The 22237-nt window shown below is 40.4% G+C and overlaps 1 protein-coding gene across 3 annotated transcripts in view; it reads left to right on the top strand.

Moving 5' to 3' along the window:
- The window catches only part of DSCAM (DS cell adhesion molecule), a 435274-nt gene extending 413619 nt beyond the window's left edge, over positions 1 to 21655 (top strand). For 2 of the 3 annotated variants that reach the window (XM_075710780.1, XM_075710770.1), the window contains exons 32-33: positions 1262 to 1564; positions 21315 to 21655. In XM_075710780.1, the coding sequence (XP_075566895.1) occupies positions 1262 to 1564; positions 21315 to 21655 (644 nt within the window). Of the gene's footprint in view, positions 1 to 1261; positions 1565 to 9313; positions 9322 to 21314 lie in introns of all 3 variants that reach the window. The other variant, XM_075710791.1, reaches the window with a different exon arrangement.
- The last annotated feature ends 582 nt before the right edge of the window (positions 21656 to 22237 follow it).

The raw sequence follows: 22237 nt of genomic DNA, 5'->3' as shown, positions 1-22237 counted from the left end.
AAAAGCTTCATTTAAGTTCTGGCCAGCTCAAAATCTTAAGGAAGTTACACCATATTGTAGAAGCACTTGTCATTTTAAATGATGCATGGTCCTATTTACAAGCGGCAGGAGTGTTGTTCTTTGTGCACAGTGAAAACTGATGCAAAGATCCTAGCATGCAATAAAAAAGATAAAGTTTTGCAATAACAACACAGTTGCCTCTGGCTGCTGTAGGAGTCCCATTTGTATGAATTAGCTATTACATTGTGCCTGCTTATTGAACATCACCAACAAAGTCTGAAATTGTACACATCCTGTGATGAAACACGACTTCTGCCCAAGGAACTTTTGAAAGTTCTCTGCTCTTCGAGCCCACCGAAGTAGAGGTGTGATTTGTCACAGACCAGTGATTTGTCCCCACAGAAATGAGTGCTGCATTTCCAGAATGCTTTTTAATGTATCAGTAGCCATTTATATCTTCAATAATAGTGCTTCTTTAAGAAATATTGATATTCTCAGAAACTCATCAGCAGAAAAGAACAGCTTCTAGGTCATAGTAGCCTGTGTGTCAAATATGAAGCCCCCATTAGCTTCAGCAGCATTGAAAAAAGCACCTGAATGACTGCAGGCTGGTAGCTACCAAACCATATTGCTTTCATAAGACCTTTGTTCCGTATTAAATGAGTTAGTATTTCACCTGGTGTCTAGAGAGACAATGTCTGAGAGATGCTGCCTTTGTATTTGACCTTTGTCCTCAGGGCTTTCTCAAAAAAAAGTTATAAGATTGAAACAGGTACAGGAAAACTATCCTTTCTCACCTAGACATCACCTCACAGAAATATTTCTGAGATGCATTAAAAAGATAATGTAAAGAAGCTGTTCCTCATTTTGCTAAACCTGTTTTGTGGGTTTCTAACATTTTTAAGGCAAATTTAAGGCAAGTTAAAACTTTTAGAGAAATGATTTTTTGTAAAAAAAAAAAAGTAACATTTTTCATGTATTAAAGGTGATTTCTTGTAAAACATTAATTTCATGCTGACACATAATGCTCCTAGCAGAATAAGACTTCAGTTTATCTGTAATTATCAAGTAAATGACTAAACTAAAAATGGTGCAGACATTTATAGTGAAGCAGACTCATTTAAATCACCTTGATAATTTCAAGGGCTGTGTATTTTATTAAGAAATACTATCATGTTCATAGCTTTTCTTCCAAAAAAGGATTATGCATGTGTTTTCTTTCTCTCATTATTCATATTTCTTTCATTATTTATATTTATAGATCGAGCAAGAAGCAGCATGGTCTCCACAGAAAGTGCCTCCTCAACATACGAAGAGCTAGCGAGAGCATATGAGCATGCAAAAATGGAAGAGCAGCTGAGACATGCCAAGTTCACCATTACAGAATGCTTCATATCAGACACATCATCGGAGCAGCTCACGGCAGGGACTAATGACTACACAGACAGTCTGACCTCAAGTACGCCGTCAGAGTCGGGGATTTGCAGGTTTACTGCATCCCCCCCCAAACCTCAGGATGGAGGGCGAGTGATGAACATGGCAGTTCCAAAGGCACATCGGCCAGGTGAGACACTAGAGGTAACGTTTTGGTCCTTGGGGTGAGCATTTCACCCCGTGCCTAGGCTGGCTAACAGGAGAGGGCATATCACAAGGAAGAAAAAAGTGCACGATGTATCCTGTAACTGCTTACAGAGGTAATTGCTTTTTGTCCCAGCAAATATAACATTTGAGTATGTTCTCCCATATAAAGAAAAATTAGGAACTTAGAAATTTAGGAACAGAAAGGGACTGTCTAGACCATCAAATCCATTCCTCTACAGCTGCAGCCATCAGGCAATAGACCCTTCTGGGATAAATAAGACCATATGGGGGTACATACGCCTATCTCCAACTCAAACCGCCCACTAATAAAACATGTCTTAAAGCAATACTTTGTGCTTGAGAGCAAAGGTTTGCTGTCAGAACAGTTCATAAAGACAGATTGTAGAAGATGTACTATCCCTTCTGCCTTGTAGCTTGTCAAAGATGTAATAACCCTTCAGTGATGTTCTTGAGCTGTTATACTCTCTCTTTGACATCTCCTAATATCGAACTAGGATTATCTAAAGTGGGGAGAATAAAAAATTGAGAAAATGAGGACAGTGCAATAGCTCAAGGGATATGGAGCCTTCTACCTTCAGACAAATTTAAACCCACTCCAACTTCTTACTGACTGAAGGTGCCTGAGGGACATCTATCTATTGGGCTCAATCAAATTTCCAGTTCACAAAGAATGCTGTTTCTGGTGATATCCTAGTGCACAATAGCATAGGTAGATTATCTGCGGTACTCTGAGATCAAACATATTATAAAATCTTCTCAGAAGACCTGTCAGTCTTTATTACAGAATACACAATGTGAGGAGGTTTCACATGGGAAAGCGGCATAATTACATTTGTATGCTTTCTGAAAACAAGATTTATTTTATTTTATTTTATTTTATTTTATTTTATTTTATTTTATTTTATTTTTATTTAGTATATAGATTTGCCAGTGTGGGTGGGACTACTTATATACACAGAATGTAATCAGTAGTGTTTATACGTGTAAAAAAGAGGTCTTTTGCTTAATATACATCATAAATGGAAAAGCAGTTGTTGTGGGGACAGAGGAATGGAAAATAGACAGTGGTATCAGGAAAGTCATTCAAAAGCAGGACCTAACACTGAAAAGAAGGAATAAAGGTTTTGCTAGAGAAAGCTAAAAGGAGAACATGGGAAGAAAAAGACCAAGCAGAAAGTAGAAAGTTATAAAACACAAGGCAGGAAATTAGTGTATCATACAGACAGATAAGAAGGAAAATAAGTAGGAAATGAAATAGTGGGAGAAATGACTGATTTCTGTGTAGTCACAGAGTAGAACCACAAACCCAGGAGCTGCAGAAACAGATAAAGATAGAAATAATTTTCATTTCTAACTCAAAAAAAAAGTAAGATAAATATTTGTCCTTGCTCTGCTAAAGGGAAGCATTCTTAGCTAAGTCAAAATTACAGCCCTCTCCTTCCAGTCAGTCAACAAACATTTTTTATCATTTCTTTAACAAATAGCTTACTCCTTTCCTTTCATGTTCCAAATACATTATTTATGGATATTTAGTATTTGGAAATATTCTAATATATTCCATATAAAGATGATTTTCTTGAGGGCATCCAGCACCAAAATTTGGTCCCTGTGCTTGAGTTAAAAGCTTCCGGGGTTGGAACATCATCAGAGCCCCTCTAGTAAATTACAGACTTGTAGCCATCTTTAGCACTGTTAGTTTAAATGGCTTGAATTTTTACCTGATTTCCTTGACTAGCTTTAGCTTTCATTTGCAGTGAGGAAATTAAATATATTATGAAATGAATAATTAGCTTCAATACCTTGAAAAAAATTGAGTGTTCCAGTGGAGCAACTTGAATGTTGGGCCCTAAATATTGAATGCTATGTTATTAAAGGTTACTTTATGAAGGGCTTTAAACAAAAATATATGGGTAGAAAGAATTTTCAGTAGTAGCAGACAGATCAATATTTTTAGTGTTCAAATTAGTAAGGAAAGACTTACTGGCCATCTTTCTTCTTTCACCTACCACTTCAGAAATTCTGTGGAAGTAATTAATAACTCAAATACAATTAATCAAAGGAATTCTACGTTTGGGTACATGGAGAAGAAATAAAAAAGTTAAGGTATTTAGATTAAGTAGATGAGAACATCTGAGATGAAACACTGACTGTGCTTCTTCAGCACATTTTTATTCTTTGTTGAAGTCAGCCTTTTCGTTCAAGATAACTTTTACCTGTTTTCATGGTGCTTTGCTTTTGTTGTCCCCCAACTTGATCTCTTTCTTGTACAATGTCACTTGCAATAACTTATGCCTCCTCCTTCCTAATTTCCGATTTCAAATTTCAAACTGCCTGTAATGCTACCTATTGCAACTTTTATGGTTGCAATAGAGGTTTAGGAGTCTGCAATAAGTAGTAGTTGTTTTTCAAAATAATCCCCAACAATTATAAGACAATCTCAGAAAGACTGTAACAAAAAGTTATTTTAATAAATGAGACATTTTGAAACTAACCTACCCAATGGCAAGGCTGCAACTTTACTCAAGAAAGGTAACAATGGAGTTTACTGGTGAAGCCTTTGTCAGCCATAACTGACTGAGCTCTTACACCACCTATTTCTTAGCTTGTTGCTACCATGTTTGGTATGAGCAAGCAAAATGTTAGACCACCTGAGACTTGACTTCAGAAGACCTTCCTGTGAGTTTCTGAGGGCATCCAAACTCATGTCCCTGATTGTTCCCTTGCTTTTCCTGAGCATCTCATAGGATTCTTTTGTACCTGTATAGTCAAGCCTGCTGATCAAACCATCTGCTTTATCCAACAGGCAGTGTTTGAGACCTCAGGTTGCTCCAAACTGAGATGGTTAATGATTAGGAGTAGAGAACCTGAATGCTTTTTCCCTGGAGGAAGAAAAGCGGTGATCAAGATTCAATGACTTGTATTCTGGGGGCTAACATCAACCTGCTGTTCCCAACTTCCATACCATCTTTGTTCAGAAATTGAATCAAAACATTTGATCCCCCCATCAGCTTGAATTATATTTGGATGGCTTGTAAGATGTCTAGGCAAGCTTAGTAATTGATCATTTCTAGCACTAGAACTATAAATTAGGACTGTCTTTTCAGAACTTCTACACATTATGTACAACTCTAACTCTGTAATTAGTAATGCGTAATAGTTGATTGCCTCGTATTCTAGCCCACTGTAAGTCTTCTAATAGACCTTTTCTGTTCTAGTCAGCTGGTGCTGCAGATACACACTCAGGTTAGCAGTCAAAATGGCTTCTGACTTCTACACCTTTTTCTTGACATTTAGTTTATAGAAACAAGAATCAGTTTCATGAATTCAGCTCAGACATGGAAGCTAAAAATGCAAAGATTTTACCATGAAACAATAATGATAATTTTATAAAGAAAAATAGAGCAATCATACCTAATGTCACAGTAAATAGTAAATAAGGAAACAAAGTGATTTTGTCATACTGAATCTGAGACATGCACTGGGATTTCAGAATGATCTGGATATTTGACATGGTTATTCTTTTATAATTCAGACTGCAAAATGTATTGTGCTGTAGTACATATCTCTACCTTTCAACTGAAGTTATTGCATCACGGAATCACAGAATGGTTGAGGTTGGAAGGAACCTCTGGAGGTCATCTTGTCTAACCCCCCCCTATTCAATAAGGGCCACCTATGGTAGGTTGTCCAGGACCATGGATTTTGAGTATCTCCAAGGATGGAAACTCCACAACCTCTCTGGGTGCGGGAGCTCAGTCACTCTCACAGTAAGTAAATGTTTCCTGATGTTCAGACAGAGCCTCCTGTGTTTCAGTTTGTGCCCATTGCCTCTGGTCCTGTCACTGGGCACCACTGAGAAGAGTCTGGCTCCATCCTCTGCACCATCCCTTCAGGAATTTGTATACATCAATGAGATCCTCCCTGAGCCTTTAAGAGCAGCTCTCTCAGCCTTTCCTCATAGGAGAGAAGCTGCAGTCCTTTAATCATCTTAGTGGCTCTTAGCTGGAGTATCTCCAGTAGCTCCACATCTCTCTTTTACTGGTGAGCCCAGAGCTGGACACAGCACTCCAGGTGTGGCCTCAACAATGCTGAGGGAAGCACAACCTCCCCTGACATGCTGGCAACATTCCTATTACAACCCAGGTTACAGCTGGCCTTCTTTGTCATAATGGCACATTGCTGCTTCATGTTCACCTTGGTGTCCACCAGAACACCCAGGGCCTTTTCTGCAAAGCTGCTTTCAAGCTGGGTGGACCCCCGCATGTACTGGTGCATGGGGTTGTTCCTCCACAGGTGCAGGACTTTGCACTTCCCCTTGTTGATCTGCATGAGGTTTGCGTTCGCCCATTTATCCATCCTGGCAAGGTCGCTCTGGATGGCAGCACAATCCTCTGATGTATCAGCCACTCCTCCTCCTCCCAGTTTTGCATCATCAGTAAACTTGCTGAGAGTATGCTCTTCCCCACCATCCAGACCATTAATGAAGCTGTTGAACAGGATTAGACCCAGTATTGACCCCTGGGGTACACCACTAGTTACTGGCCTTCAACTAGACTTTGTTCCACTGACCACCATCTCCTAGACCCAGCTGTTCAGCCAGTTTTCAATCCACCTCACTCTCTGCTCATCCAGCCCATAATTCATCAGCTTCTCCATGAGGATCTTATGAGAGTGTCAAAAGTCTTACTGAAGTCAAGGTAGACAATAGCGACAGACTTCCACTCATATACCAAGCCTGTCATCTCACTGCAGAAGGTTATCAGGCTGGTCAAGCATGACTTCCCCTTGGTGTATCCATGCTGCCTACTCCTGATCACCTTCTTGTCTTCATGTGCTTGGAAATGGTTTCCAGGATTAGCTTCTCCATCACTTTCCCAGGGACGGAGATGAGGCTGAGTGGCCTGTAAGTTCCTGGGTCCTCCTTCTTGTCCTTCTTGAAGATGGGAGTGACATTTGCTTTCTTCCAGTCTTCAGGCACTTCTTCCAACAACCAAGATCAATCAAAGATTATTGAGTGGCCTCACAATGACATCTGCCAGTTCCCTCAGCACTTGTAGGTGCATCCCATCAAGGCCCATGGATTTATGTAGGTCTTGTTTGCTTAAGTATTCCCTGACCTGATCCTTGTCCACCAAGGGGAAGTCTTTCTTGCTCCAGACTCTTCCACTGATCTCATGGACCTGGGATTCCTGAAGGCTGGTCTTGCTAGTAAACACTGAGGCAAATAAAGCATTCAAGACCTCAGCCTTTTCCAAGTCCTGTGTTATTAGGTTCCCTGCTCCATTCAGCAGCAGGGACACATTTTCCCTGACCTTCCTTTTGTCACCTATATACTTATAGAAGCCTTCCTTGTTGTCTTTGACATCCCTGGCCAGATTCAGCTCCAGCTGGGCTTTGACTTTCCTAACCACATTTCTGCATGCTTGGACAGTCTCTCTGTATTCCCTCCAGGTTACCTGTGCCTGCTTCCACCCTCTGTGTACTCCCTCTTTGTGTTTGAGTTTTGCCAGGAGCTCCCTTGTTCATCCATGCAAGCCTCCTGGCATTTTTGCCTGAGTTTCTGCTCATTGAGCTTGGAGGAGGTGATCTTTGGATATCAGTCAGCTTGCTTAGACATAAGGCTACTTCCAGTTGTCTGTACGAGTAGTTGTAGATGTTTTCTGCATCATTGTCTTGATACCAGGGCAAAAATTTCAAGTATATAGAGAAAGTGTTATTAAACAGTCTTCAATAAAAAGTATTTTAGGAGTTGCATTTTTCGTAAACTTTTCAAAAGTCATAGCTACGGGAAATGGAACAGGGAAGTAAGATTTTTTTTTTAATTAATTCCTACATTCAGTGTTTTGAAAGCATGTCTTATGCATCCTGGCATGTTCTGATCTTTACAACTTCATAGACAGATTTTTGGAAAAAGATGAGATTATTTGTAGGTTTTGCTTCAGCATCAACAATAACATAATTATATTTCCTTTTACAATAACACATTAGAAACCACCAAGCAAACTGAAATTTTTGCTTAAGAACAGCTTCTGCATAGCTTCCAAAAATGAAAGAGTGGATGCAGACCTGCACATGGGTTTTTGTGGACTTCACAGAGCTGGCAGACCTAATCTGCCCAGGCCTTGAAGGTGACCCACTGCAGATGTTGACAGTTCTCTGTAAGCCATCAGAATACTCATGTGTCCCAGGAGGCACATTAAAAGACAAAATTGAAGCAGTAGAGATAGCATAGCAGTATTTTAAACACTTGGGATAAATCACATCCTTTAGAAAAGTGAGTCTTCAATTCCTAAGATCTGTGCAGTGTTTTCTTCATGGTATAAAAATGATATCAATACTTGGTTAGCATTGCATCTTTCTCAGCATCAAAACTCCCAGAAGTTTGGGATTATGATTACTGTTCTCCTCCCCACAGTTGTCACTAACTAGAAGTTTCGTTAGCAAGATCACATCCTCAAGGAATAGGCATAGTGGGCAATCATCTCAACAGTATACTAGGTCCTTCCAGATCAAAACTGAGGCACTTTTTCATATTAATATTAAAAAATTTCAACAATTGTTACCCAAAGTTTACCTGGGAGGTTGACAAATGTGTTAGTCCTTTGTCCTCCAAAGTCGTCATTCAAATCTTACATTCAGAAACTGGGTGGGACAGAAATTGGAAAGAAATATACTCTTTTCCTATCTCCCAACTGTGCCATCAAAGAGTCTGTAATGTAAAAAAGTGGAAGATAATTGTAGAAGTTGAAAAGGTTTTATAATAATGTTTCTCTTTTCTATTTTAAAATTATTAACCACAAATTGAGTTATCATAGCAATTATTCTTAACTGCAATAAACATTGCAGTAGCAGTTTATTAAAAATAGATTCTTGTTATTATAATTTTAAATCTTGGTAATAGCCTCAGCCAAGAAGCCTCTTGGGTTTTTTTCTCTCTTTACTCCTAAATTATTGTTCTTGAGAAAAGAACAGCTATTAACTGGGAAATATTTTGATATTTCTGTGCTTCCCAAGTGCTACTTATGTCTTTTTTTATGGACAGACAACTTGCATCCTCTAGCAATGGAATTCATGCTTGGAAGAAATAATATCTGACTGGTGCTTGAATAGGAAATACCTAGAAAATTTTCATCACGTCTCTTACTATTTGCAGAAAGCTCCCTTTCACAGGGGTACTGCAAAACTCACACCCCAGAATATATTTTTCTCTGATGCTAATCAGCACTAAAAAGAACCTCTTCAAATATATGACATTATCCTTAAGGATTACCTTTATTTGGACCAGGCAGAAACTTGTCTACCTGATGTCACAGAACAAGTGCAAGCTCATTTTGAAAATCCTGCTTCCTTGCCTCTTTGGAGATCACATTAATATATAAAACCCTGAAGGACTAACAACATCTCAGAAACACTTCCAGAGAAGAGAGGTCATTCACTGGGTATATCCAAGCAGGAGATTTTGAAATCCATTTAAAGCATCCTAAGATTTTATATCTCAGAACCTCCTCTATAAACTTTCAGCTGATGAAAGGAATCCATTTGGAAAGAAACCTGCACGTGGATGGGGAGACAAGGATGTTGCAGCCAGGCAAGCTCTGAAAAAAAAGATTTTCCTGAGGCTGATTTCACAGCCTTGAAGATGGCAAGAACACCCCATTTCTCCATGGGGACGATGCGTGCTCTCCTCGGTCCCTACACCTGCACAAAGCAGGAGCACCAGTTTGCTAAGCCCCTGCTCCACTGGAAGCATTCTCCTCTTGCGGTCCTTGCGCTGTTGGTTGATGCACAAGGGCAGCGCTCCATCCTGCTTGGCCTCTGCCAGCCCTTCTGCTTGGCCTCTCTGTCTCAGAGGGGGAGATTTGGCTGGCAGCCACCACCTTCTCGCAGCAGCCAGAGGACAGGACAGGGCTGCTGTCAGTCAAGCTCTCAGTGAGCAAGTATGGGTACTTCTTTGGTCTGAGTTTTTTCACTTGGGCACCTGAGTCAAGCAGCCTTGAGTCTAGCCCTAAGCCTACTGCATATGTACTAGAAAAGTTGAGAACACTGGTCTAACCTCTCCAGCTTTGCTGAATGATCAAGTTGTTCCAGTATTTAAGATGCCTTAATTAGCATTCTTGACCCAATTTACAAATTTCTTGCTGCTTTGACTAATCCTGCAGACTTGAACAGCAAAGTCTTAGCTTGTAGACAAGCCTTAAGCTACAGAATGGAAATACTTTATTAAATAATTGTTTACAAGGATCCCTTAAAATAGAGATTGGACATCACCTGCAGTTCATAAATGTTGTTTTAAACATGCAAGTCAAGACACAAAACTTCTTTTCCAGTATTCAGTCACTACAGCTAAAAATAAGCTGCTTAGAATAATAAGGAAAATATGAACCATACAGTAATAGAAAGCACAGTGTATTTCCAATGTCAGCCCTGTAACTCGAGATAAAAAGATGTGAACTCTTTTTCCACTGATCTATGAGTTCAAAGGTGAAGGAGCTATTTCCCTCTTCTACCAATGCAGACAAGTGCGACACAGTGATGGAGGCTATTTAGAGACTTGCTTTCTGTTGCAAAGTTGCTGACAACGCTGTATAAGCTGCAGCAGTAACTGAATCCGATATAAATTTGGCTGCTGGGGATTCAGTATGGCTGGGACTTAGGGCCTCCAAGCTCACCTTTTGCCTCCTTTTCCCATGCATATTGTATTATTCTGCATTGACTGAAAATAAAATTGTACAGATCCACAGTTTTCAGATCCAAAACTGAATTTCTTGAAGATATGTGGGAATCTATGTTTGACCTTTTTTGTTCAGAAATCCTAAAGCAAAGTAAGAAAAGGATAACATATGGATTATTTTCTTTTTTAGTTCTACACTTGCACTGTCTGCTTTCAAAACCAATATATACATACAAATGTATGTATATATACATACATATATGTATATACACACCTATATGTACATATGTATTTATATGTATATATTTATATGGACATATATATTTATATTTATATGTATATATACACACCACATATAGTGTGTATATAAAAGAAAGAAACCATCATCCTGACTCCACCATGTCCAAGGTCCAGTTCTGAGAAATCTACATAAGGAGACAACTCAAAATAGGAAGGTGGGAAAACAGCAAGACAGGCAGAAGAGTTGTAAGTGGGAAAAATAACTTCTTGCCTATTTAGCTGTAGTAAATACTCTTAACATGTATGTTAACTTACTTGTATGTATACTTACATGTACGTGACAGATTCTGAAATTACTCCCCCAGATGAGCATCTCTAACATTACCTTATTCAATTATCTTGTGCCTGTAACACATTCTTTTTATTTTCTATTGCTCTGTTGGAAAACTAGGAACGTGTCACAAAGAGGCAGACTATGCTGTTTTCTTCTTATGATAGAAATGGCACATCAATGATGAGAGTAGATTTTCTTTATCCTGTCTCAGGTTTTATTTCTGCAGAGTATCAAGAGCTTTTTCTCCTTCTGCTGTTCAAAAGCTGAATGTTCTGGAGGGATGAAAACCACTCAATTCTGCATTTAATTTGACATGACTACATACTTGAAATAACTGGCTTGCGTTATTTTTCTGGTGGATTTACAGAGAGAAAGGTTCACACTACAACTTTTTTAACCTTGCCAGTACAATAAAAATAAACCTAAACAGGTCCAGATCAGAAGCCAAAATGTTGTGAGATCGGGAAGGAAAACTATATCAGTGTGAATCATGAGTTTAAATAGGGCAGCTGTTTGGTTACAAATTCAAAGTTTCCATGGAATTGGAATGTGAAAATTCTGTTTTAGGTAGTGTACAAGATGCCTAAAAGCTAAATTCAGTTCATTAATGAGAAAAGTAATTTGAATTATTTTTACAACTGACATATATGGATCAGTGATACTGGTGTTAGGAAGACTGATTTGATTTTTTTTTTAATTAGAGGAGAGAAACAACTGGTACCAATTCCTCAGGGTCTCGACTAGCAGTGCGTAGCAGCACAATTAACTTTTCCTGTTGTTATCTACTTTATTTGTTCTTTTGATTTTAAAATTAATATTGACTTTGGAAACATACAGTATCCCAAACTGTGCTGGTTTGTAATACTATTGGGTTTTTTTTTTCTTTCTTTTAGATTGAAAGTTGCATGTTAAGGGAAACCCCCTTTCAAGAATACCTGTTTCCTATCTTTTTATTACCAGCAAAATCTTTCTTATTAAAAGTGAGATTTTTTTTAAGATTTGAATTTAATTTATTTTTTCTAAAGCTGATTATTTGCTTTGTGGTCTTTTTTTTTTTTTTCATCAGCTGCAACTATTAAAATAGACTACCCATGTTTTCTGTATGATTGGAAGCATTGGATCCAACTGTATTTAGTGGAGAGCTTTATGCCTAAAGCAAGAATTGCATTTATCAGTAAATTTTCAGCTACTATCACATTCTTACAGTCATAACTGCAATGTTAAATTTCTAAAACTACCAGGAAATGTTCCAAATCAAACCAAAGATGTGGTGTCCAATTAAAATAATAGATTTTTAGAGCAGTTTTGTTAAGAGTCCATATCTTAAACCTTGTCTCTGCAAAAACTAGAAACGGCCTGCTCATGCCATTTTCATTTTGAAAATGTCAAAGCATTTCACTTGATAATGTTGAGACATAGTGTGTGATTTTTGCGTGGCCTTTCAGTCAGCCCGAGGTAACCAGAAGCAGTTGTTTCCATACAGACAGGAACTGACCTGGCCTCACTTTAAGGTCCTTGCGGTCATTGACAGCTGTTACTGCTTTAACTGACGTCACACACAGCAGGCTCTGCTCATTTCCCCTGTGCCACAGGACCTTAATGTAATCTGAGATCTATAGGAGATCCATAGGCGTCTGAAAATATAAACCAAATCTTACCTGCAAGAAAGGCCACACTTGTGTTATTTCTTGAAAGTAAAGTAGAAACTGATACCTCTAGAGAAACAAACTAACAGTACATTCTTAATCTGACTGTAGTGACAGTCTTTGCCATCCTTGTAAGGGCTTCTTTATATGCTGACCTTCAGAGCATGGCTCTATGTACATGTGCATGTATTTCAGTATTGTTCCCATTTTCATGCCAGCATCCTTAATTTAAATCTGAGAGCTGGACTTCTGCTTCCAGTGGATTAATTAACAAAAATGCAATGATGCACCCTGTCAGCATCACTCAGGTGATTCAAACTGATGGACATGTGGAGACTGAATTACAGTAATTCATCCATGAATATATCTTCAGCAGAGCAGCAGGGCAGTGCTGGTGTTGGTTTCCTTGTTGTAGCCTGACCTCCCCATAACTGTTTGTAGAGCGTTATGCTTACCCATCGCCTTGGCATGGTCAGGTTTAGCTGTGAACTCATGGGCATGGTGCAGAGCCTGTTGAGGTCAAAGGAGTGGCTCCCACTGATTGCGGTGAATCGTAAGTACAGTTCGAACTCCTCACCTCTCCAGCCTCTGTGCGGAATCTGGGCTCCCAAGACATGCCAGGAATAAACCTGCGAAGGATGCCAGTTTCCATGGAGTCACAATCAATTTAACCCTCCACTGAAGTGATGTATAATTGAACAGCTTCTGTTCACTGCACGCAGGATCAGCAAACGAGTCTTAAATCTCCACTGTTGCCAACCAGAGGCACCTGAGCAAGGGCTTCAGCCCGGCTTTCCTAGCTCAGCCAGTGGGCAGGAGAGCACTGTCTCAGAGCATCCTTAAAAATGTATGAAGCAGCTTGCGTGACAAGGTGAAGATGGGAAGGGAGAGCTCCCATACTTTACTTTTCTATCACCATTTCATTATTTATTGACAATTTTTCTGACTTTAGTTTTGGAATGCATATTGATTTACATGGTGAGGTCCCTTTTACAAGTTTTTATGACTTAAATGTTGCACTAAATCGAAACAGGAAGGCCTCAGTTCAGCAGGAGTACCAGCCCTGTGAGGCTGAACATCCACATGGCATCTCCACACGGTCTAAATCTGTCTGGCCCCTGGAGTTAATCAGTTTTACCTTCCTTACACCACCAGCTCACTGGCACAAAGGCCCTTAAGAACATGTCAGTTCTCCTTAAAGTTACTTCTGAAAGGTACAAAGCATTTAACAGGTCTTTTAAAAGTGCAGCGCTGTATGAAAGACCAAAGTTCTGCTTAGAGAAATACAAACTAAAAATGAGCTTCAATTCCTGTTTCATTAGACCTTTCAGGAGTAGAAAACAATGTGATAATCATGTCTCCTGGCATTCAGTTAGACAGATGCACGGTGTGTTACGTTGATGTATTACAGATGTATGATCTCAGTTAAACTATGGCAGTCATGCTTTTGCTTTAAGACACATTGATTAAGGACTTTTTCTTGGAATTAGAAGGCTTAAATCTAAATAATGAAATGAATCATCTTTAAAAAAAAAGATCCACATTAGTTGGAATCCTCATTTTCAGTCACTTAAACCTAATCTCCAGGAAGTATAAATCAATTTACAGTCCTGCTGAAATCAATACAGCTACTCTGATTTATACCAGTAGCAAATTTGGCTCCTGAATTACAGTTTTACGGATACCCTGGTGTTTCTTAAGAGAGAACTCCAATGATTGTAGTCAACAGCAACTGTTGTTTTTATTTTGCTGTGCGAAACATAGCTGGCATTTTTAATGCTTTTATGAAAATATCAGTTTTAGCAGACTGCAACATGCAACATTTAAGTGTTACAGATCTTCAAATTATCAATGAGGATACAGTTTTCATGGAGAAAGAAAAATGAAACTTGCCAAGGTAACATACAGCCTTGCAGGGTTGATAGGGAATTCTGATTTCTCCATCTAGAAATGGGAAACTTGGCATATTTTTCTAAGGTGTTTTGGCTATTACCTGTCTATGTGATCAGAAACTTGAACAGTGTAAAGACGTGGTTTTATGTCATCTGCCAAAACACTGTGAGAAGCCCAAAAGGTGTAATGGCGCGAGTCACAAAGCCACGAAGGGCAGAGCTGTGGCAATTGCCTGTATGGCAAAGGGGACCAGGCAGCTGCAGGTTAGCAGCTGAAATGCATGCAGACACCTTATTGGCCTTGTTTAATGTTATGCATTCAGTCGGTTTAAAAGCATCCCCCAAACGTTGAGCTGTTCGATCATTTTTCTCGGGCAGCTGGGCAGAGGTTGAAGATACTCCGAAGAAGGGAAGAGCGCCCGCCTGCCCTCACAGCAGCTTCTTCGCTAATGAGATAACAGTGCCCTGCTGCCTCCCTCCTTCCTCTCCCCTTCTGCCTCTTGGCTGCTTGCTAAGCCTCTAATTTAAGGGAGTACTTGGACCTTTTGTCTTTTATGCTGGATCACCTTAGAGGGCTGCAGAATTATGAAAGCCAATTTTTGTATTGAAAAAGTAGGCTCAGAAGGAGTCTGTGAGCTCCTGAACTTGTTGATGGTGTGTTCCTGTTGACTGAGAGCGAGCTGAGGTTCCCATTCATTCGAGCAATCAGTAATTTGCATGGGGAAATTTCACCTCTATTTCCATTACTCATCAATACTGGGTCTAGAGAGTGGAGCTCTGTTATTCAAAGAATCCTTCAGAAAGTTTTTATTGTTCAGTTGTGGCATTTTACCGCAACATTTACAAGAAAAAAATAATTAAACAAAGAGCATTGGGAAGGCAGTTCCACACTGAACAGATCCTGGGGAAAAAAAAAAAAACAAACCAGCAAAACAAACACAGGCATAAGTTAAAGCCTGCCTACTGTTTTGGTTCTCTTCATTTCATTATCCTCCAAGTTTCCAACAAGTGTCTACCTGACCCTTCAGCTGGGTGCTGCATCAAGGGAGGCACCACAAAGTTCAGCTGGATGCTGGGAGCAGCTGCTCCCTGCACCGATCCACCGCTTCGGGGCAGGAATGACTCTGCATCTGGAAAGGTTCCCCTTGCTTCCCTTTGCAGCCCGTCCCTTTTCCCGGCTAACAAGCCAGGAGAGCAGAGCCGGTGCTGAGCTCTTCACTGAGGCACCACCAGGCTGAGACCTGTGTCAGCCAAGCAAGGAGGTGCAGGACTGAGGCTTTTTACCCTTCTGCTTGGCTGAGCAGGACACGCGATCAAGGTAATGAAAGAGTTGGCTTTATCGCTCATTAAGTGTATTTATATCTGTGTGCTGTGAGCCCTGCAGGTCTGATTCTTAGCCTGTTGGTGTGGGAATGATTGCAACGTGGTGCAGGCTCTTCTGCGGGTTCAGTGCAGGATACACAGACAGAAGATGGACAGTGAGGGAGCACCAGCTGGTTTCAAACACTGACAGCAGCAATTGTAAGAAATGTTATTGCTGCTATCAGTCGGGCTTCAGCTCAAGCTGCAGCTAAGAAAGCTTTGCCTGCTAGCTTTTGATGGTGTGTCAGTGTTTGAAGTGACAAAGACCTCTGAACATTGCTTGTGCTCTTTTTTTACCGAACCTCTCACCTTGGCCTTGCACACACTCCACCGTTTCCTCATTTCTAATATAAGCTTTTCCTATAGGCAGTCCTTTTTCTGAAAATCAGCCTGTGAGTACCGGCAAAGGCTTCACTGATTTATTTACTGTGCTAGTGAGCTGGAAAACCACACTAAACTTTTTAATCAGCATAAACCTGACCTTGAAAGCTAGCTGTCAGTAGCTCTGTCTTCCTTGCTTCCTTTCAAAGGAAAACACAATATCCCATCAGTGCTTCCCCTTCCAAATTCAGGACAAGCCAAGAGATGCCCAACACAGTGGCACTTCATCTTTGCCAGTGCTGGTACACCCCCAGCACTCCACAATGTCATGAAGAGTTGTACACTCAGGTCCCAATCAACGTAATGACATCAGCAAGGCACCTAACCTGTGCTAACAGAGCTGTACGGATTCAGTTCTGGCATGATCTCTGATCCCGTGAGATCATGTCAGAAAGGTCTTTAAGAGCTTTTTTTACCTACTTGCCTGTTGAAGCAAGCTGTGTGGATGCCCCATTCACCCAGACTTATTCTTACCTTTGTTAAATAAAATATCCTGTCATAGTCACCAACCCTACTTTATAAACGTCTCTAAAATAATCTTTCAAATAGCATGGAATTTCCTTCAAATGGCAATCAAAGCTTGAAAATCATCAGGCAGTCATCATTGCCGAGGGTGTCTGTGTTGGGAGTGTTGTGAAGACAAATTGCTTTTGCTTTAGTAGAAGTTATGATTCATGAGAAAATGCATATAGCTATCGTGACAACTTGGTAAGAGCATCTTTTTTGCAGTCTGTGATGATCTTTGTGTTGAATATAGCACAAATCCATAGATTTTCTGGAGCAGATGAAAGCAAAAATACATGTAAGCTCTCTGGCATTTGAAAGAGGTATAAAGTAAATCTTCAGGGAGAAAGGAGTGCATCTCAGCTTGGTTTAGTTCTGCAAACAAGATAGCTGTCTTGAATAAAATCCCAGAAAATTTGAGCAGCGGTATTTTTTCCTCCATGTAGCCTGCCAGATTCATCCCAAACCTTCCCATACCCAAAGCTGATCTCCAGAAGGAGGATAAAAATATCTATTGTTTTTGCAAAACTTTTTATATCATCTTAGCTGTAGTGAAATAAAGGTAAATATTTTTTTGCCCAGTGCCACATGACCTCAGAAAATGCTCCCTTTTTGGTAGAATGTGTTGTGTATGGTAAATGTCATAGGAAGTGACTTTTAACATTTGTTTACAAATATTTATTGAAGCTAACATTTTCGTAAATGTACTACACTAAATAATTCATTAGAGTGTTAGCCACTCAGAAAAAAATAAGACTGAGGTAGCTCTGGCTTAAATTGCCGCATTCAGATTTGACTGAATGTTTATGATTTGTGTATAAACTCGGTGTTTATAAATACAGCAAATTTCCCTTTTTAAAAAATGCATCAGCAAAATATAGTTTTAGAATGTCTTTTGTACTAATAAAGCCAAAATGCATGAATTATTAAACATGCTCATTTGCAGTGCTCATGCACTTGAAAGGTATGCTTTCATTACTAATAAGGCACACACGCCACTGAAAAGAGGTAATTAGAGCATCAAAGGCAATGAACCATCCTGAAACTTCACAATGCTTTGACTAAAACCAAAAATCACTCATCTGAATAGCAAGAAACCAAAAAAATGGCTACACTGTTGTCTCCAGAAGGATGAGAACCAAAGTCTTTCCAAGTAACTCCATAGATATGGCAAGAGGCTTTTAATCTTCTCAAAAATACCTTCAGAATTGATGTAGGAATGTCAAAAGTGAACCCCTGTGGTTATAGTTCAAAGACTGTTTTTAAGTCAGAAACACATTAGTTTCTATAAATGACTTTTTGCATCCTGTGAGACCATTTCAATCCTACCAAAGAAGAAAAGTTCCATTCCCAAAATTTTTCTTTTCCAATGATTTTAATAATCTGCTTTGTTTTATAAGCAGTTGCAGGGAAAGATGCTTCTTACAGCTAAGAAGGAGCACTGGCACTGCTTATGATAGGAAAATGTGTACATCATATCAAATAATGAGTGCTCTGTGTAAGCCGTGTCATACATTGTGCATTGTGTATCCAGCATTGGAGAACAAGTTACACTCTCTGGTTTCTCAGTACTGCAATCCTGTTGGAACTTTGCCCCCAGACATTTAGAAAATTACAGTAAAATGCATATTGTTTATACAGATTATTGACTGTGATTTCTTATGTAGATTTAGGGAGGGGAAAAAAAGGTCTTTTTTACATAGCCTGAAGCTCTTAAATACACGTGAGAAATGTCTAGACAGCAGCTTGAAAACCAACCTTCATCTCTGTAAGGCTCAGCACTCATCTTTTTTATAATGCGTGCATATCCATCGCCCTCAAGAAGTAGCGATGTGTTAAGACACAGAAGCATCTCTCCGAGGTGACCATGGGGGACTGCCAATGAGCCATGCTCCAGCTTCTGCTCCGCACCAGCTCCTTCCCAGAAAGGCGACCATAAAACAGAAAATGCAGTAGTGAGACGGAATATGTGTGAAATGACCTGGCTGGTCTTAATAAAGCAGCGGGCATTGTGCCGCTTGGCAGCAGCCCGTCACAGCCAGTGTTAGGGCAACAGGTATCTTTGGGAAGAGGCCTGTTGTTGTGGGAAATAGGGATGGGGGTTCTGTGTAGAAAATTGGTCCTCTTCTGCTGGGGCTGAGGGACCCCTCCGTCGCATGGAGGGCAAGCATGGGAACGCGAGAGAAACCCTGCTTTCTGACCCCAGCAGTCTCTAAACATCCCTGACAAGAGGGAAGGTATTACCTTGGTATTACAGTTAGTCACAAAGTTTTCACGCCTACTATTGCCATCTCAGAGGTGTGCTTTGCTGCCTGCCTTCGCTGGGGCCCTGACGGTGATAACCCACGCCTGCGGCAGCCAAACGAAGGCCCTCGCTGCCTTCGTTAGCGGGCAGAGACAGGTACGCGGGGGCAGCATCACTCACTCCTACACTCTTGTCTCTCTCCCCCACTGGGGAGGAGTGGGTAGCGATAAGGCTCCTTATTTAGGATACTGCGATGCTGCAAAAGGTACAGCCGCAGGGAGCGAGCGATACGAGCGTTTCCCATCCAGGCTGTCTCCTCCCTGCAGCCCACGGGGAACGGTCTTTGGAGCAAACTGCCCCCCACAACTGAGTTTTGGAAGGACTCAGTCCAGAAGGGAACCCAGAAGGAAAATAACTGGGGTGCAGCATGGGTGGCCAGGGTATCGGGGTCGGGGTGCAAAGGGAGCAGCGCAGCTGCTGGGCAGCAGGGATGTACCCGCAGGCAGCTCAGCTCGATGCCTGTAGTTAAGTGGAGTCAGTCGGCGCCTGCCTGCGCCTGCCAGTCCGTGTGTCCGTATCCTGACGTACTTTACCCCCCGCAGCAGGTACATTGCTGTCTCAGCTGAAATAGGTCTCATACGCTGAATGTGTTTGGCACGAAAGGTACTGTAGGAAAATAAAGTAAATGAGTAAAACCACTTGATGTTACCACAATTCATTTTTCAAGTGGCAATCAGTATGATTATAAGCACAAACCTCCCCCTCTCTCTCCCCAACCTTACGTAAATGTTGCCGTGGTGCATATGTCAGCCTAATCGTGAAATACGCGCAGCTTACTCTATGGGGGTTAAATACCGTGTACCATGCATCTCTGTTGGAGACGTAGCTAGAATAAAACATATGGTGTCAGACAGTGCCTGGGGGATTTCTGTAAGAATAAACAGTGATTCTGTCCAAATGTAACTTCTCAGCAATTCTCTGTCTGTGACCTGAAATTAAGGATAGAGCAGATGCTGTTAGTCTTTTAGGTAAGATTTGCAGTGCCTTGGCTTATATGAGACAGGAAAAGAGCTGTTTTATTTTAGATCATTGGGCAGCTTTTAGCTTGGTTAGGAAAAATGAAATTGTTATATATTGTTTTATTACAAAGAAGTGCTTTCCTGGTCTACTGTTTATGCCACTGGCACAGGTCAGCCTTAATTTCTACTGCCGTAAATAGCTCATGTAGACACAGGTGTAGTAGTGCCAAGAGTCTTCTACTTTAAACATTCAGGATGCATCCCACTTGTAGATGAGACTATGGGTTTGATATCAGCCATAAAAGGGAAGCTATATACTGCAGAGGTATAGTGTAAAGAAGGGGAGATACTGCTCTTGAATGTGCCTGTAACAGTGCTTTTGTTCATGTATATGTTAAGCTACACCATCAAATATTTTTAGAAGGGAATGTCATTATGTGCCTGATTGCCCCTCATTTCCTTGAAGCAACTTTATGAATGCCTAACAGGCAGGGCTAGAATAAATAAGCCAATCTCATTTCTGTAGCAAATCTAATACATGTATGGATACGTGGAAGGTAGCACTCACCCCTGCCTAATTCCAGACAGCAGGTCCAAGGCACCAGTTTGAACTCAGTAGCTTTGCAAAGGCAAATCCTCTGGACTGAGCAGGCTGCCATCACCAGGCTCACATAAAAATGCCCAGGTATCGGGGGAAATAATGAATAAGAGGTTTCCTCGACAATACAGAACAAAAAAGAAGGTTGATGCAAGAGCTAGGGTGCCAGCCCCAATGCATTTTGCTGCCACAAAACAGCAGTGTATTGATGGCCACAGTGTAGAAAATCATTGGTGGTTTGATGATGGATGGCAGGTAAATGTTGTTATATGCTTTTCTGCTTTATTCAGAAATCTCCTTAAAACGAGAGCCCTGCCACTCATGCATCCATTTTAAATAATTCAGTCATTCTACTCTAGATTGGGGGTCACTAATTGTAATTGTGAAGGTTTTCATTTAAAATGAAAAATCAGAAATGGAAATCTACTGACCCTCCACATTTTCCAAGTTTTGATGAACAAAAACCAAGACCTTCATTTAGGATTTTGAGAAAAACTTCCTGGTCTTCTCCATTTATCTTCTTCACGCTGTGAGTGCATGTAAAACACACCGCACTTCTCATTATAGTCATTCTGTTATGAAAACAAATATTAATAGTGAGTTCTTAGGAATCTGCCCAAAACGAGTTTGTTGACCCATTACCCTTGATTCTGTATGATCACAGATGTAGTGAATGGCCAACAAACAATATCTCAATTATAAACACTGCAGCTGGATTGATTACAGATACTCTGCTTTGGTGGCCAAATCCCCCAGCCAGTAGGTGACTGTAACACAGCGCATGACTGTAAGGACTTATTTTTCACTTTTGCCTCCCCAGGTGATCTCATGCATTTGCCACCCTACCTTAGGATGGACTTTTTATTGAACCGTGGCGTGCAGGGCACAAGCAGAGACCTGGGTTTGGGGCAAGCCTGCTTGGAGCCGCAGAAAAGCCGAACCTTGAAGCGCCCCACCGTCCTGGAGCCGATACCCATGGAGACATCCTCCACAAGAGAAGTACAGTCGTGGCAACCTGGTGCTGTGGCCACGTTACCTCAGCGAGAAGGAGCTGAGCTAGGACAGGCAGCAAAAATGAGCAGCTCCCAAGAATCCCTGCTGGACTCCCGGGGCCACTTGAAAGGAAACAATCCCTACGCAAAATCTTACACCCTGGTATAACAAAAAGAGCATGGCTGGACAGTGGCTGTAAATATTTACACTGAAAAAAAAAATCCAATGAAAGCTACCTTTTTTTATTGAATTCCAATATTTATAATTAAAGAAGAAGATTGCCAAAATATTTGACAAAAAAAAAATAATATGAACGACAGACAGTGCAAAGACTCTCTTGCTTTTTTTCTGTCTGAGTGTGAGCTTCATCTGACTGGACTTCTGAATTTTTGGGTAAAAGAGTCCAGTTTTCTGATCTTCACAGGCGTTTGTGTTTTTACTGATTTTCTACGAAGTGCATGGAGACTTAACTAAAACATTTTAACTGGAAGTTCCATCAGACAAGATTTAAAAGGGAAAAAAAAAAATCACAAAAAAAAAAAAACCCACCCTATTTGTGAATTCAACGGGAACATTGATTTGGAAAAACAAAAAGTCTTTTGTCATGTTTGCACTTTTTTTTTAAGTTAGAAAATGGGTCCTTGATTGTTCTTTTTTTGTTGTTAATTAGGATGAGTGATGTCAGTGGAGTGAGGGGATTGATTTGGTTTTTTTTTTTTAATATTAATTTAATGAGACACTCTTTGCATT

Source organism: Pelecanus crispus, chromosome 1 (genome assembly GCF_030463565.1).
Source record: "Pelecanus crispus isolate bPelCri1 chromosome 1, bPelCri1.pri, whole genome shotgun sequence".
Lineage (NCBI taxonomy): Eukaryota > Metazoa > Chordata > Aves > Pelecaniformes > Pelecanidae > Pelecanus > Pelecanus crispus.
The sequence above is the reverse complement of the archived record's forward strand: the minus strand, read 5'-3'. Positions and strand labels throughout refer to the sequence as shown.